Genomic DNA, 13007 nt, shown 5'->3' with positions numbered 1-13007 from the left:
AGCGCTGTTGGATCTGGGTCAGCTCGATCCTGGAGGTGTTTTCCTGCAGCTCCGATGCTGCTTTTATTTGTGCCACTCTCCAGGTTTCCAGGGAATTAGCTCTCCCGTAACGCAGGGCAGCCGAAGCTCAGGCTCCACGGAGGAGGGCTGCCCTTTCCTGGGAATATCCCGCCCCAAGGAAAAAGGCAGGAGAAGGGGCAGAAAACGGGCCTCGCTCGCACCTGTGTCCTGCCCCCGTTGCCTGAGCACAGGGGGCTGATCAGCAACGTCCCTACACGGGGGAAACCGGGACATTCCTGCCCGATCCTTCCCTGGGATGATGGAATTCCATACCCCCGAGCAGCCACTCGGGACTACAACTCCCGGCGTGCCCCGCGCCCGCGCGCCGCGATGACGTCACCACGCGCTGTCGCCGTCTCCATGGCGACGCTGTCGCGTCCCGGTGGCCGCTCCCACGGGAACGTCCCGGCCCGGGAACACCGGGAATGGCCCTGGGGATGGAAGACCCTGCGATCCCCCCGTCCCCGCTGCCCCGGGAACACCCTGCGATCCCCCGGGAAAGGGAATCCCGGCGGCAGTGTCCCAGGAAATGCAGGTGACTCTTTTAGGGTTGGGAGAAACTAAACCAGGAGCCTTTCCCAAGCCGGGAGCTGCCATCCACATCCAAGCTTGCTGGCAAAACCGGTAGCTATTCCACACCGCCTCCCAAATAATCCCAGGTTTTGTTTCCCTTTTCCAGGCGGGACAACGTGGAGCCTTTTCCTCTCTCTGAGCTCGGGCTCCCAGCAGAAAACAAAGCTATCCAGGGAATCCTCTGCCCCATGGCTGTGGAGCTCTGCCACCTCCTCCTGGCCCTGGAACGAGAAGATGGGATTTGTGAGGCCTTTCCCAGCTTAGGGGAGAAGGCGGAAAAACTGGCCAAAGCCCTGGAAGAACTCGCTGCTGTGGCAGGAAGGTGAGCTGGATGGGAGGCTCAGGGGGATGGGAGTCTCCCGGGTGGATTTGGGGGCTGGGAAGAGATGGAAAAGCTGGTAAGGAGCCTGCATCCTCGGGGAGAGGTAGGATCAGGAATGGGGAATAGAAGTGGGTAGGAAAAGCAGGGATATGTGCTTGGAAGGGACACGGCAAAGCAACACCTCAGCAAACCACGCTTAAGATAAACACATCCCAAAGGAACATTCTGTGGATTTAAGGAATGCTTTGGCAAATCCAGAGCCCAAACCCACAGATCCTGGCAGAGAACACCCACCTTCCAGAGGCAGATCCCAGCCAGCCCTGGGGTGGGGAATGGTTGAGATAACACTTCCCATCCGTGCTGCTTCCTGGCCCGCCGGAGCGCTGAGCCCAACCCTCCCATTCCAGGCTGGCCCAGGAGTCCAGCGAGGAGGGGACCACAGAGGAGATGTGTCCCATGGCCGAATCCCTGGAGCAGGCCGGGAGGGATGTGCTCCTGGCAGCGCTCCGGCTCCAGGAGCACCCGGAGAGCCCTCAGCTCCGGGAGCACCTGGCAGCGGCCGCCAGGAGAGTCCTCACGGAGACAGCGAAGGTGAGCGGGAAGGTGGGAAGGGACGCGAGCTGGGGAAGCTCCAGCAGATCTGTGGAGCAAACCGCACCTTCTCCCCCCTTCAGGATGAAACAGGGATGGGAATTCCTCACTGGATTTTGTGCCTCGTTCCCTGGTTAGGTCCTTCAGCTGGAAGAGGCCGCAGGGATGAGGCGGATCACCCGGGCAGCCGGCCGGCTCCTGGAGTGCCTGTGTGTGCTGCGGGATGCCCGGGACACGCCGGGGCTCCTGGCAGCATTCCAGGCCTTCTCCGAGGCCGTGCTCCTGCTGAGCCGCCTGACAGCCAAGCGCCTCCAGGAACTCGGGGACAGTCCTGCACGGAAGAGCTTGGCCCACACCCTGCAGCTCCTCCACCGGTGTGTCCCCCTGCTCCACGGAGCCGTCAGGCATTCCAGGGATCCCCGAGCCGACCTCTCCGGAGACGACGCTTTCCAGCTGACAGAGGGGACCATCAGGGAGCTCCTCTCCCTGCTCACGGAGCCCCGGGACAGGAGCGGGATCTTCTCCCAGCAGGTGAACATGCTGCTGGATCTCCTCTCCCACCCGGACAGGCTGCGCCTCTCCGAGGGCGGGCTCAGCTCCCATCTGGAAGCGGTGGTTCTCCATGGAATGCTGCTGGCAGACTCATCCAGGCTGGATCTGCAGCTGGAGCTGGTGGAACGCTGCTGGGTCCTGCTACAGCTGAGGAAGAGCATGAGGCGGTTGGAAGGATGTCCAGGACAGGGCCGGGGAGAGCATGGATTGGAGCAGGAATGTCACAGCATGAGGGAGGAGCTGGAAAACCTGGACCGGACCGTGCTCAGGGCCACTCTGTGCCAAATCCTCGAGGGATTCTTTGAGGAGAAGGAGCCCCTGAGGCAGTTAGTTGAAGGTACCCTTGCTCTTGCTGGTTCAGGGTGTTTTCCAGCAGGACCAGGAGGAATTCTAAGGAAGCTCCAGCCCCTCACCGCCGCCCTCTTCGCTCAGGCCCAGCAGATGCTCCGAGCGGCCGAGCTGGTTCTGGCCCGGTGCACCAAATCCCAAACTGCCAGGGAAATCCGGGAGTGGGTGGAGCACCTGCAGAGCCTCCTGGGCAGCCTCCCTTCCCTGCTCCTGGAAAGGAGTAGGAACACCAGAGCAGAGCAGCTCCAGGCCCTGTGCCACGCCTGGGCTGGAGCCACCGGCAGCCTCCTGGGCTGCTTCGAGGAGACGGTCGGCACACGGCAATTCCTGGAGCTGTCTGTCCTGGAGATGGCCAAGCACAGGGAATGGTGTGAGGCGGCGCTGGGACGCCAAGATCCCAAGGGATTCTCCTGGCACGCCGCTCGCCTCACCAGCTGGGCACGCTGGGTGGTTGGAGCCACTACCCGGCACGTGGACAGGGCCACAGATCCCATCTTCAGGAATGGCCTGCTGGTGTGGGTGGAGCAACTGGCCAATTCCATCCTGGAGCTGAGGGCAGTGCCAGCCCACTGCCTCCAATCCCGGGATGCCTTTTCCCAGGCAGCCAGCCGCCTGATGGATGCTGCTCTCCGTGTCCAAGCCGGGCTGGATGGGTCCAACCACCCGGATATCCTCAGCCCGCTCCGGGAGCGAGTGCGGAGCACCGAGGTGGCAAAGGGGCCAGAGCTCAGCCCGTCCCACGCTGGGATACAAACCAGTATGGATGAGGCCACATTCCACGGTGACATCCCAAGTCCTCCATCTTCGCCAGCAGGCACCTTCCACCCGGATGTTCCGTGGGAAGGGGGTGCACACCCTGCCATCACAGCTCTCCTGGCAGCATCCCGAGCCCGGGACACGGCCGCTGTCGGTGCCGCTGGCTCTGCCTTGCTGCAGCTCTCCGAGGGCTGTGTGGATGCAGCACGGGAAGCACTGCCCGTGGCCGAGCCCCCCCAGCTCCTGGTGCTGGGACAGCACCAGGACATCGCAGCACTGACCCCCAGGATTATCAGCCTGGCCATGGAAACGGCCCGCAGCCAGCTCCGTGCTCCAGGCAGGCTGATCCACATGGCACTCAGGCTCTCGGGAAAGATCCGGGACACCCAGCAGTGCCTGGCAGCCATGGCAGGCTCTTGGAATAGTCTGTCCCAGCAAGTGCTTGGGTTTATCTCGTCAGGTGACTTTCCAAAAGGGAAGCAGGCTTTGGATGAGGCCATGCTGGCTTTAGCAGGAGCAGTGCAGTTGGCAGGAGACATTGCAAGCACAGCCTGTAGTAAGGAAAATCCCATTCCCTCCCAAGCTTGGGATAGCTTTCTGCAGGTCCAAGCCAAGTTTTCCCATGCTCAGCTGAACACCAAAGTGTTCCTGGAGAAGGCAGAATCCTTCAGGGGCTCCTGTGGGATGGAAAAGGCCATGCTGGAGCTGCACGGTGTCCGGTGGGCCGTGGGCATGTGTGTCCTGCTGCACGCCATGGATCGCTTCATGGGAAGGGATGTGCTGTTCCTGAGGGAGCTGAGCAGGGCCGTGAGGAACAAGGTTGGCTCACGGAGCCTCCTGGCTGCCGTGGCCGAGAATTCCCTGAGGCTGCAGGAGGCCGCCCGGCTCTCTTACCTGTCCTGTCCCAGAGACCGTGGTGCCAGGGAAATCCTGGCGCTCCGGGGGGAGATCCAGGTGCTCATGGAAGCGCTGCTGGATGTCTCCAACACCCTCCTGGTCTCCCCACTGCCTTCAGCCAGCCTGTCCATCCGCTTCGAGCTCCTGTGGAGGGACATGGCCCTCAGGGTCAGGGTGTTACTGCTCCACCTGGAGAGGGCCAACACGGAGCAGCTGCACGTCATCCAGGACGTGGTTGGAGCAGCCCTGCCCGGCCTCTCCCACGAGGAGAGGGACAGGAGCAAGGAGGCCTTTGAGGAGAAGGCGAGTCGGCTCATGGCTGACGTCCAGTGGGTCAGGAACACCCTCCGGGACGCTCTGGAGGCTGGAGCTCAACTGCCACCGCGGGACAACCCGCTCTCCACGGCGGAGCACCTTCTGCTCCTCACGGCCCACGCCGTGGGCAGCGCCCGACGGAGCCTCTGGAGCCACCGGGACATGGGGGATGCCCACCTGGCCACCTGGGATCCCCAGGACACAGGGGATGCCCACCTGGACAGCGTGGTGTGGTACTGGTCAGCCCAGGCCCACTACCTTCTCACACAGCTCCAGGCCACCCATGGCATCAGCACAGACGTCCTGCGGCGCATCACGGAATGCCTGCAGCGGGACCGGGCATTCCCAGGACAATCCCAGCTCTGCCCAGCCCCACAGCCCACTGAGGCAGCGGGAAGTCGCCCGCTCGGGAGCAGAGCAGGGAGTGGAGCTCCACAGGAAGCAGGTGAAATGGTACAGTAGCTCTTTTTCCCTATCAGCTTTTCCTGCAGGGTGATGGTCGGTCACTCCTGGTGCTCCCAGCATGGAGTGGGAATGTGAGGGATGCTGGCAGGACCTCTGGAGGTCAGCACTCTGACCCTGGGCAGCTCAGGTTGCTGGCAGCCCTGGAGTCCCGATATCCGATCGGCATCAGCAAACCCATCCCAAACTCTGCCATTCCAGAGGGGCAAGGGCTGTACCAGTCTCCCTCACCTTCCCACAAGCTCCCTCTGGGAATACCAGCAACTCCACTCCCACAGCAAACACTGCTGGGTGTTGGGAGCTGGGAAAGGCTTTGGCACATGACCCAGGTCCCTCAGGAGAACTGTTTCAACTATGCTCTGAACTGTGCACTGTCAGCTCACGTGACAGCTGCTCCCATTTGGAGCTGGCTCCAGGGGCTTTGGATCTGGGAAGAAGGGCTGGTGGGGAGTTGGAACAGACGCAGCAGGGCTCCCGCCTCTCCCACCAACTTTACTCACCAAAATCTGTTTCAGAAGCAGGCAGGTGGAGGAGGCCACTCGGCACCGCCGTGTCCGCACGCTCCGGACCTGGAATCTCTTCCATTATTGTCTGGACAGCAGCGGGATGGCCCTTCCAGCATCTCCCCTGCAAAGCACAAGAGAGGAAACTGTGACACACAGCAGGGCAGCCCCAGCAAGGTGTCCCAGGTCATCCAGGACATGGCAATGAGGATGCTCCACATGGCTCAGTTCCTGAGGAAGAAGGGCCCCATTGCGGTACGCAGCATTCCACCCCTCCACTTCTCCCTCAGGATCACAAAGCCCATCCCAAATCCCTGTGTCACTCTCTCTCAGGAGAGAGGCACCAGCTCTATTTATGCAAAATACTCAAAATTCCTTCCTCTTGGTTAGATGTGAGCTTGGCATCCCATCCTTTCCTCGTTCCAGGATGCATCCGGGCCTCATGTATCCTTCCCTGTCCTGCAGGAAAAGCTTTTTCCCCCTTCCCTCCCCAGTCCCATTGATTTTTATCCCGTTTTAGAGCAAGGAGCAGTTTGTTGCCTGTGCCAGGCAAATCGCTTCCGACGGGCAGGTGGTTGTCAGATTTGGGCACATCCTTGCCAAGCAGTGCCCGGACCAGAGATGCTCCACGGAGCTGCTCCGCGCCTCCGAGCACACCCACACCCTCAGCAGCCAGCTCGGCATCGTGGCCAGGTGAGCTGCCAGGCCCAGGGGTCACCTCTCCCAAGGTCCTCCCAAGACCCTGGAGAAGGAATGTGCGGGGTGGCCCCCGGAGGTCCTTGTGGGCGGTGGGAGTTCGGACACCATTCGGAGGGTTCCCTCTCCTGCCCGGGTTTCCCCGCTCGGATGGCACAGGGGACGAGCCGGGTTTGGAGTAATGACACTGTGGGATGCCCGATTCCCTTCCAGTAAAACCCTCTGGAATGTCTTTTCAGGGTGAAAGCAGTGACTGGGGAGAGCAAGGCCTCCTCGGAGCTGCTCCTGAGCAACGCGCAGAACCTGGTGCGAGCGGTGCGGCACCTCCTGGGCGCGGCCGAGGCGGCCTCTGTCAAAGTGAGTGAGCCTCGGGATCAGCCACGGGATCAGGGAATGCTTGGGGGCACGGGGAAGGGTTGCTCCAAGCCCCGGGTGCTCTGGGACTCCAGCTGGAGCAAACATTCCTCCTGGGATGTTTTTATTCCGTGCCTTTCTGTCTCGTTTCCAAAGCCCACCTTACACCTTCCCAGGTATTGTTCCTGGAGTCACCTTTAGCTGGAAATAGTCCCTGCCAATCCCCTTTATTCCCAAAAGCCAAGCTCCCACGAGCTTTCCATGCAGCTGCTATCAATAGCCAACTGATCCAACTGGAAACAGTCTGTGGGAGCAGATTTTACCTGAAAACACTTGGAAAACAAGTGCAACCACCACCAGCCTCTCCTGAGGCAGTATTTCCAGCTGAGTCCCATCCTCCTCTACAATCCTACAACATTTTCTGGGATCAGCCTGTCTTTTTTGAAGGAGACAGTTTTTTAAAATCCCATTCCCTGTATAATCAGCCCCAAGGGTGACAAAGCTCCTCCTGTGTTAATTAATTGCCCAAACTTAAAACTTCCTATATTTGTCCATTTTTCACTTCGCTGATTCCAGCCTGGATTAATCAATTAATTAATCTTGACTGTCTAGATTCCAAAGTCCTTTTTGACCTGGAAATCTCCCTTTGGAAATTTCCCTGCTTCTCAAGAAACTGCACTCCTTTTCTCTCCCTGTAAGCACCTTTTTGAGCATTTTTAAGCATTGTGAGCATTAAGAGGTAGAAATCCCACATGGATCAGCTCACATCCAGACTTTCCTGTCATTTAGGATGTACAGGGATATTTAAAGCAATTATTTTGTCCAACAGGGTTTGGGACAACCCTCACCTGACCCTGAAGCGGAAGAAGTTGCTGCTTTTTGCCTGCAGTGGAAGAAAAACCTGTCATGGCACAGAGCCAAGGAGGCTTTAAATTCCAACAGGGATGAGTTAGGTCTCCGCAAGACTCGGGAAGCAAAGGCGGAGCCCACCCTGATGGCTGGGGTGCAAGAACCACCCCCTCAGACCAGGAATATCCCAAAGCATCCCAGGCCCAGGAAAGGACACACAGCTATGGACAGACACCTGTAAAACCAGGGAGGGGCTTCTCATCCTGATGGCATGGGAGTATTTGCAAGATGAAGGATTCGTGTTGGAGCGTTTCCATTGTGGCAGGAAAATCTTGGAAGAGGCTCCGTGGGGAGGCCAGGAATGTTCTGGTGAGTGTTTTACCCACAGGGCAGCAAACACCAGGTGGTGACACAGGCTGGACAGGGCTTGGAGCAACCTGCTCCAGTGGGAGGTGTCCCTGCCCATGGCAGGGGTGGGATGGGATGAGTTTAAGGTCCCTTCCCACCCAAACCATTCCAGGATTTTATGATCCAGAGTTGCTCAGTCTTTCTGCACTGCAGAGAGCAGACAAGGTCACAGATCACATATCCAGGGATACAGATACGTTTTTATTGTGTCCCTGATCTTGCAGATTTCCTCCCAAAATCCCCCTCAGCCCCAGGATTTTCTCCTACCAAGTAAAACCTTCAGTCCCGACCATCACCCACCTCAGAGCTTCCAGAGGATCCCAGACTGGTGCCACTGGCTGCTCCTGCATCTCTGGCTCTCCACATCCATCCTTCACAGCCTCAGGGGACGGAGCTGCAGGTGTCCCATGGAAACGCTGATCCATGCCGGAATACCGCGCATGCAGGAGGGCTGGAAACAAGCCTTCCCTGTGGAATTCACAATCCAACACCACAGCAGATCACAACTGGCTGGATGCACAGCCCATTCCAACCCACCTTGGTGTCCCCACCTGCCTCTCTATCATGTTCCCCGTAGCAGGAATTCTGTTACCTGTGTGGTCGCAAGGAATCTCCTCCGTGTTCCAAGGGAGAGCAGCAGGCACACCGGAGATTCTGGGGAGCAATCTGCAACGGATAAAGCGGGGAGCAGGGGTGGATGGAGGAGCAGAGCAGCCCCAGAGGTGCTGGGAGGGTCCGTGGGGACCTGTGGGGTTGGGGGAGAGGAAGGAAGGGAGGAAGGCAGGAAGGAAGGAGTGAGTTACAGAGTTACCCAGGCTGTGAGGACCCGCTGGCCTTTGTATCCACGTCCCATTTCCACACCATTTTTCCCTGCTGGCTTGGTTTTTTTGAGGAAAACCCTGACCAGCCACGCTTGTCACTACATAAAGATGTAATTACGCAGAACTAATGCATCACTCCAAAATAACAACCAGGTTCCCTGTCCCTTACCCAGTTTTCCTATTCAGAAGACCATAAAATTAATGGAATTTATGCTCTGGGAAATCAGGGAGGCAAATTGAAACCGCAATTGCCTTTGGAGATGTCTCCTCTGCCATGAAGGAATTACCAGCTTCCCTTGGTTCATCCCTGCAAGAAACCAAAACCTCAGAATTTGGGATAAACTGGACTGTCCCAGTGGAAGCATCGCTTGGGCCAACAAAGAAAGAAGAGGAAAAGGTGCACCAAGGAAGAGACTTAAGGCAAAGAAACATTCCAAAGGGGCGGGAAGCAGGTGGTGATGGAGCAGCCGGCAAGTTTTTATTGGAAAGGCAGCTGGGCTAGGAATGACTACACTTCCTCTGGAGGAAAAGCAACCCAAAAGGCAGGACAGGAAGCTTGGAGGACATTTGTGTTCCCCCATGGAAATTAAAGACATGCAGGACGTTTTGGAGTGGAAAGTGGCAACTCTCTCCAAGAGGGGCCTTGGAACCAGGTAGATGGTTAAGAACCCACCAACCATCCCACTGTGCTATCCCACGGCATTATCCCCCTCATCCCAGCGTCCCCACGGAGTCACCACCAGGGATTAACGGTACCCTTTTTAATTGTTTTGTTAAAAATGTCGCCGAGACACCATGAATACAAGTACTGCGGTTACAGCCATACAAAAAAAGCAATACAAATTAAGCAGCTGAATACAAAAATACGTTGAAATACATGAACACCACAATGGAACTCGGAGCACTAAATCCCAATCGTGTAGGTGTGGAAAAGAAATTAAATAAAAACCTTTTTTTCTTCTCGTATTAGACAACGTAGTTCTCTCCACTTTGAACAGTTACTTCTCCTAGTTATGTACTTCACAATTTTTTTCTATGTACAGCATAGAATAAAATACTTTGAAAAGATATGACATTTTTTTTCATCCTCAATATGCGATAGAGTCTCTTTTACACTAATATTGACTGCAGGAATAAAAACTGTCCGTGTCTTACACCAACGCATCGGAAAAGGAGGAGCGACGGTTTCCTTGGAATTCATTTACGCAGGTTTTCCATCGGTTCGGGGGTTTGGCAGTCCTGGAACGGCGTCTCTCCCGGGAATTAATGTACATAATATTGCTTGGATCTATACAAATGTGGCAATCAGATCTAAGTGGTGGTTGGGAAGAGGCAGCTCACACATATACAGCTCTGGGGATTTTCCATGACTTATTTACAATGAAAGTGCTTTTCTCAGCTCTAACACGATCCGGGGGGGATTGGTTTCCTTTCTACAGGTCAATTATTAGTCTCCCTGAAATTGGAAAAAAAAAAAAAAAAGGATTCTCTAGAAAATACCACAGCTTTGCAAACACTCGAGCGCACTGGAGAACTGCGTGTGGTTCGGGATTAGCAGCTGAAAAGTGGTGGGAATTATAATTTAAAAATAAATAAAGCCAAAAGAGGTAACCCAGGTACAAAACAGCAGAGAACTGCAATATCCACAACGGTAAAAAGGCTCCAAAGCCATCTGCTAACAAAACGGGGAAGCGGTTGGATCGAAAGTCTTGAAAACATCTTTCAAGGATTTATCATCCGACTCCCCGTTGGGATCGTTCTCCGGGGTCTGCGTTACCTGTCCGGGCTGCCTCACCTGCCTGGGGTCGCTGTACTGCGGCCTGATTAACCCCGACAAAGCCTGGATCGGGAGATTATGCACGGCAGGAGCAGCGCTGGAGTGTTTAGCCTGAGATTTACTGGTGCTGTTCGCTTTGTCTGAAGCAGCCTCCGCTGATCCTTCCGTGGTTTTTTCCGCGTTGGAGGCGGCTTTCTGCAGGGACGCGTCTTCCGCCAGGCTGGGCTCGCTTTTACTGGAATTTTTCAAAATACTTTTTTTCTGGTTCTCTCCGTTCTCCCCCGAACTGGCTGGCGCCGTGTCCGAGGCGGAGCCGTGATCCCTGGGATCATACAAACTGATCCCGCTCAGGATGGAGCCGGGCGTTCCCAGCCTGACGCCGCTGGAGGACAGTTTGGGCGCGTACGGAGGGAGAGCGTCGGGGTCGGGTTTCGGAGTCGCGGCTTCCGAGGGCTGGGATGAGCTGGCGGCAGCTCTGGCGAGCCGGGGGTCAAACTTGGGAGGGTGGGAATCCTTCCCGACTCCGTGGTGCGCGTCTGCGCTCGACAGTCTGTGGAGTCTGGGATCCACGTTCTTTTGCAAGCGGGGATCCCCCAGTTTGCTGGAGCTACTGGCGTGGGAATCCGCAGCCGGATCCAAGTAGCCGCTCCGGCCCGCGAGGCTGTTCTTGGCCTTGGCAGCGAGCCGGGGGTCGGCCGGCATCGCGTTTGGGTGCGGATCGTTCTTCAGGTTCCGCAGTTTGTTCAGTCTCTGGTCGGCAATGAGCGGAGGGAGAGGTAAATTGATGGAAGAGACGGGGTCGGGCTTAGGCAAAGGGATTGGGAGCAAGTCCTCGGGGGCCCAGACGATGTGCTTGGCAAAGTTGGGTTTCATCAGGGTCACATCCATCTTGATGTGGCTGAACTGCCGGAGCTGGGAGCGGGGATCCCTTAACGTGACGCCGGGCAAAGGTTCCAAGGGAATGAGGAAAGCCCGTTCCCTCAGCTCTCTTTCCGAGTCCTCCTCGTCGTCATCCATCCCTTTCTGCTTGACTTTGACTCCGGCGTGCGCGTGGTGCAAATCCAGCTTGGCCGCCCCGAGGGAGGAGCCGGCGTGGCCCTCGCTCACCTTGTGCATCCGCGGATCGCGGGCCAGCCGGGGGTCCAAGGATGCCGAATCGGAGGGTTTCCTGGGATTGGGCCTTGGAGAGGCCCGAAGTCTCGGGTCAGCAGTCTGAGGCCCCATACCTTTGTCCTTGGCCAGCCGGGGATCCGTAGGAATTCCCAGCATGTGCTGCTCCGTGGAATGTTGCTGCCGATTCCTAAAGTTTTCGCTCTGCTTCTTTAAGGTTTTGAGGATCGATTTAACACTGCTCCCCTCTTCCTCCTCGCTACTGGAATACCAGTTGACATTGTCATCTAGAAACCAAAGAAATTCCAAAGAGTTTCGATTATTCAAGCAATTAATCCCCAGAGAATCCGACACATTTACTCCACAATGGGAAACTTCTCAGTGAAATCAAGCTGAAAAGATCTGACATTAAATCATAACTCCCTGTGTTATAAAAACAGTATCTAAAATGACAAAACTCCATCTAACCAAAGAACTGACATATCAAAAAATCCTGGAGGTACTGGAAATACTCCCAAGCTCTGCAATGTTCTCTCTCCATATCCATCAATATTTGGGAAAATAACCTGCTTCCAAACAATTCTAACAGTGCTGGCGAAAAAAACATCTAAACTCTGAGTCTCGATGGGAGAATGAAAAGTAAAATGGCCCCTTAAAACCAGATAAATGAAAAACCTGCTGCCTTACTATAATCCAAATCCCAAGGTTTGGGGGAGAAATCAAGATTCAGGGTGGGAAGAAATAAGAATATTTAATTTTAAAGGACATCACAGAAGAAAAAATACTGCTCTAGAAAAAAAGATCAAGAGGTGCAACTGAAAAACCAGGATCTAGGATGCACTTGCATTCCTGGCAGTGAGAAACCTTTCTGGTTCAATCAGGGATTTTCAGAAGTAATTATCAACCACAGAACCTTTTAAAAGTGCCACTAGATCCATAAATTATCCATGGATCTTCTTCCTTGGAGCTAGGATGAAGCAACTAATCCCGTACTAAAATCCCAGAAGAAGCTGGGAAGAAGAGCTGAAAATACTGAGTGGCTGCTTGTGCATCCCCAATAACATGAGCGGTGATGCAAATCAGTGTCACAGCAGATTTATTCCCAGCTAATTCCCAGCCAAGAACCGGGTCGAGAATTCCGACAAAACCCTCCTCACCTTCGTCTTTGCTCATGGCCCTCTGGCCCTGGCTGCTGGCAGAGTCTCCATCCCGTTGGTGCTTCTGGCTGAGCCTGGCATACAGGGCCTTCTGCATGGCGGGCAGGAAATCGGGCACGTTGAGGGCCTGGTTGTGGCCCATGTGGCCGCCCATGCATTCCGACTCGCTCCCGCCCGCGTGCGACTCCTGAGCCATGAGGTGAGCCTGGTGGTCTGGGAACTCTCCGTGCCATGTTCCATCTGCAGGAGAACAAAGCTCCGGTTAGCACCTATCCCAGAGAAGTTTTCATAGCTATAAGACATGGAATCATGGAATGGTTTTGGTTGGAAGGGACCTTAAAGGTCCAGTACCAACCCCCTGCCATGGGCAGGAACACCTTCCACTAGCCCAGGCTGCTCCAAGCTCCATCCAACCTGGCCTTGCACACTTCCAGGGGCAAGCCACAGCTTCCCTGG

At 55.9% G+C, this 13007-nt stretch overlaps 2 protein-coding genes across 7 annotated transcripts; one reads left to right on the top strand and one right to left on the bottom strand.

Moving 5' to 3' along the window:
* Positions 1-479: 479 nt before the first annotated feature.
* Positions 480-9948, top strand: LOC113997041. 5 transcript variants are annotated; one of them, XR_005566631.1, is made up of 9 exons: positions 480-595; positions 740-955; positions 1363-1546; positions 1685-4867; positions 5392-5634; positions 5900-6072; positions 6315-6432; positions 7259-7647; positions 8681-9948. XR_005566631.1 is itself a non-coding variant. In XM_027738553.2 (8 exons), the coding sequence occupies exons 1-8, from the start codon at positions 486-488 to the stop codon at positions 7517-7519; spliced, it is 4485 nt and encodes a 1494-aa protein (XP_027594354.1). In that variant the 5' UTR covers positions 480-485; the 3' UTR covers positions 7520-9948. The 5 variants fall into 5 exon arrangements, 3 of the variants coding, with proteins under 3 accessions (XP_027594354.1, XP_027594353.1, XP_027594355.1); XR_003543977.2 differs by having other exon boundaries at positions 7911-9948; XM_027738553.2 differs by having other exon boundaries at positions 5395-5634; positions 7259-9948.
* On the bottom strand, positions 8964-12899 carry ZC3H6 (zinc finger CCCH-type containing 6). 2 transcript variants are annotated; one of them, XM_039389822.1, is made up of 3 exons: positions 12552-12899; positions 10303-11681; positions 8964-9963 (listed from the first exon to the last, which is right to left on the bottom strand). In XM_039389822.1, exons 1-3 carry the CDS (start codon positions 12745-12747, stop codon positions 9955-9957), a joined length of 1584 nt encoding a protein of 527 aa, XP_039245756.1. In that variant the 5' UTR covers positions 12748-12899; the 3' UTR covers positions 8964-9954. The 2 variants fall into 2 exon arrangements, with proteins under 2 accessions (XP_039245756.1, XP_039245755.1); XM_039389821.1 differs by having other exon boundaries at positions 8964-11681; positions 12552-12898.
* Positions 12900-13007: the final 108 nt, after the last annotated feature.

Source organism: Pipra filicauda, unplaced genomic scaffold, assembly GCF_003945595.2.
Source record: "Pipra filicauda isolate LSUMZ 115617 unplaced genomic scaffold, ASM394559v2 scaffold774_size96166_pilon, whole genome shotgun sequence".
NCBI lineage: Eukaryota > Metazoa > Chordata > Aves > Passeriformes > Pipridae > Pipra > Pipra filicauda.
Note: the sequence above shows the minus strand (reverse complement) of the source record. Positions and strands in the feature narration are given on the sequence as shown.

Coding starts and splice junctions, on each gene's coding strand:
- LOC113997041 (XM_027738552.2), top strand. CDS start 486: ATGGCCCTGGGGATGGAAGACCCTGCGATCCCCCCGTCCCCGCTGCCC. Junction 596..739: donor CAGTGTCCCAGGAAATGCAG/GTGACTCTTTTA, acceptor TCCCTTTTCCAG/GCGGGACAACGTGGAGCCTT. Junction 1,547..1,684: donor TCCTCACGGAGACAGCGAAG/GTGAGCGGGAAG, acceptor TTCCCTGGTTAG/GTCCTTCAGCTGGAAGAGGC.
- ZC3H6 (XM_039389821.1), bottom strand. CDS start 12,747: ATGGCTCAGGAGTCGCACGCGGGCGGGAGCGAGTCGGAATGCATGGGC. Junction 11,682..12,551: donor GGCCATGAGCAAAGACGAAG/GTGAGGAGGGTT, acceptor TTTGGTTTCTAG/ATGACAATGTCAACTGGTAT.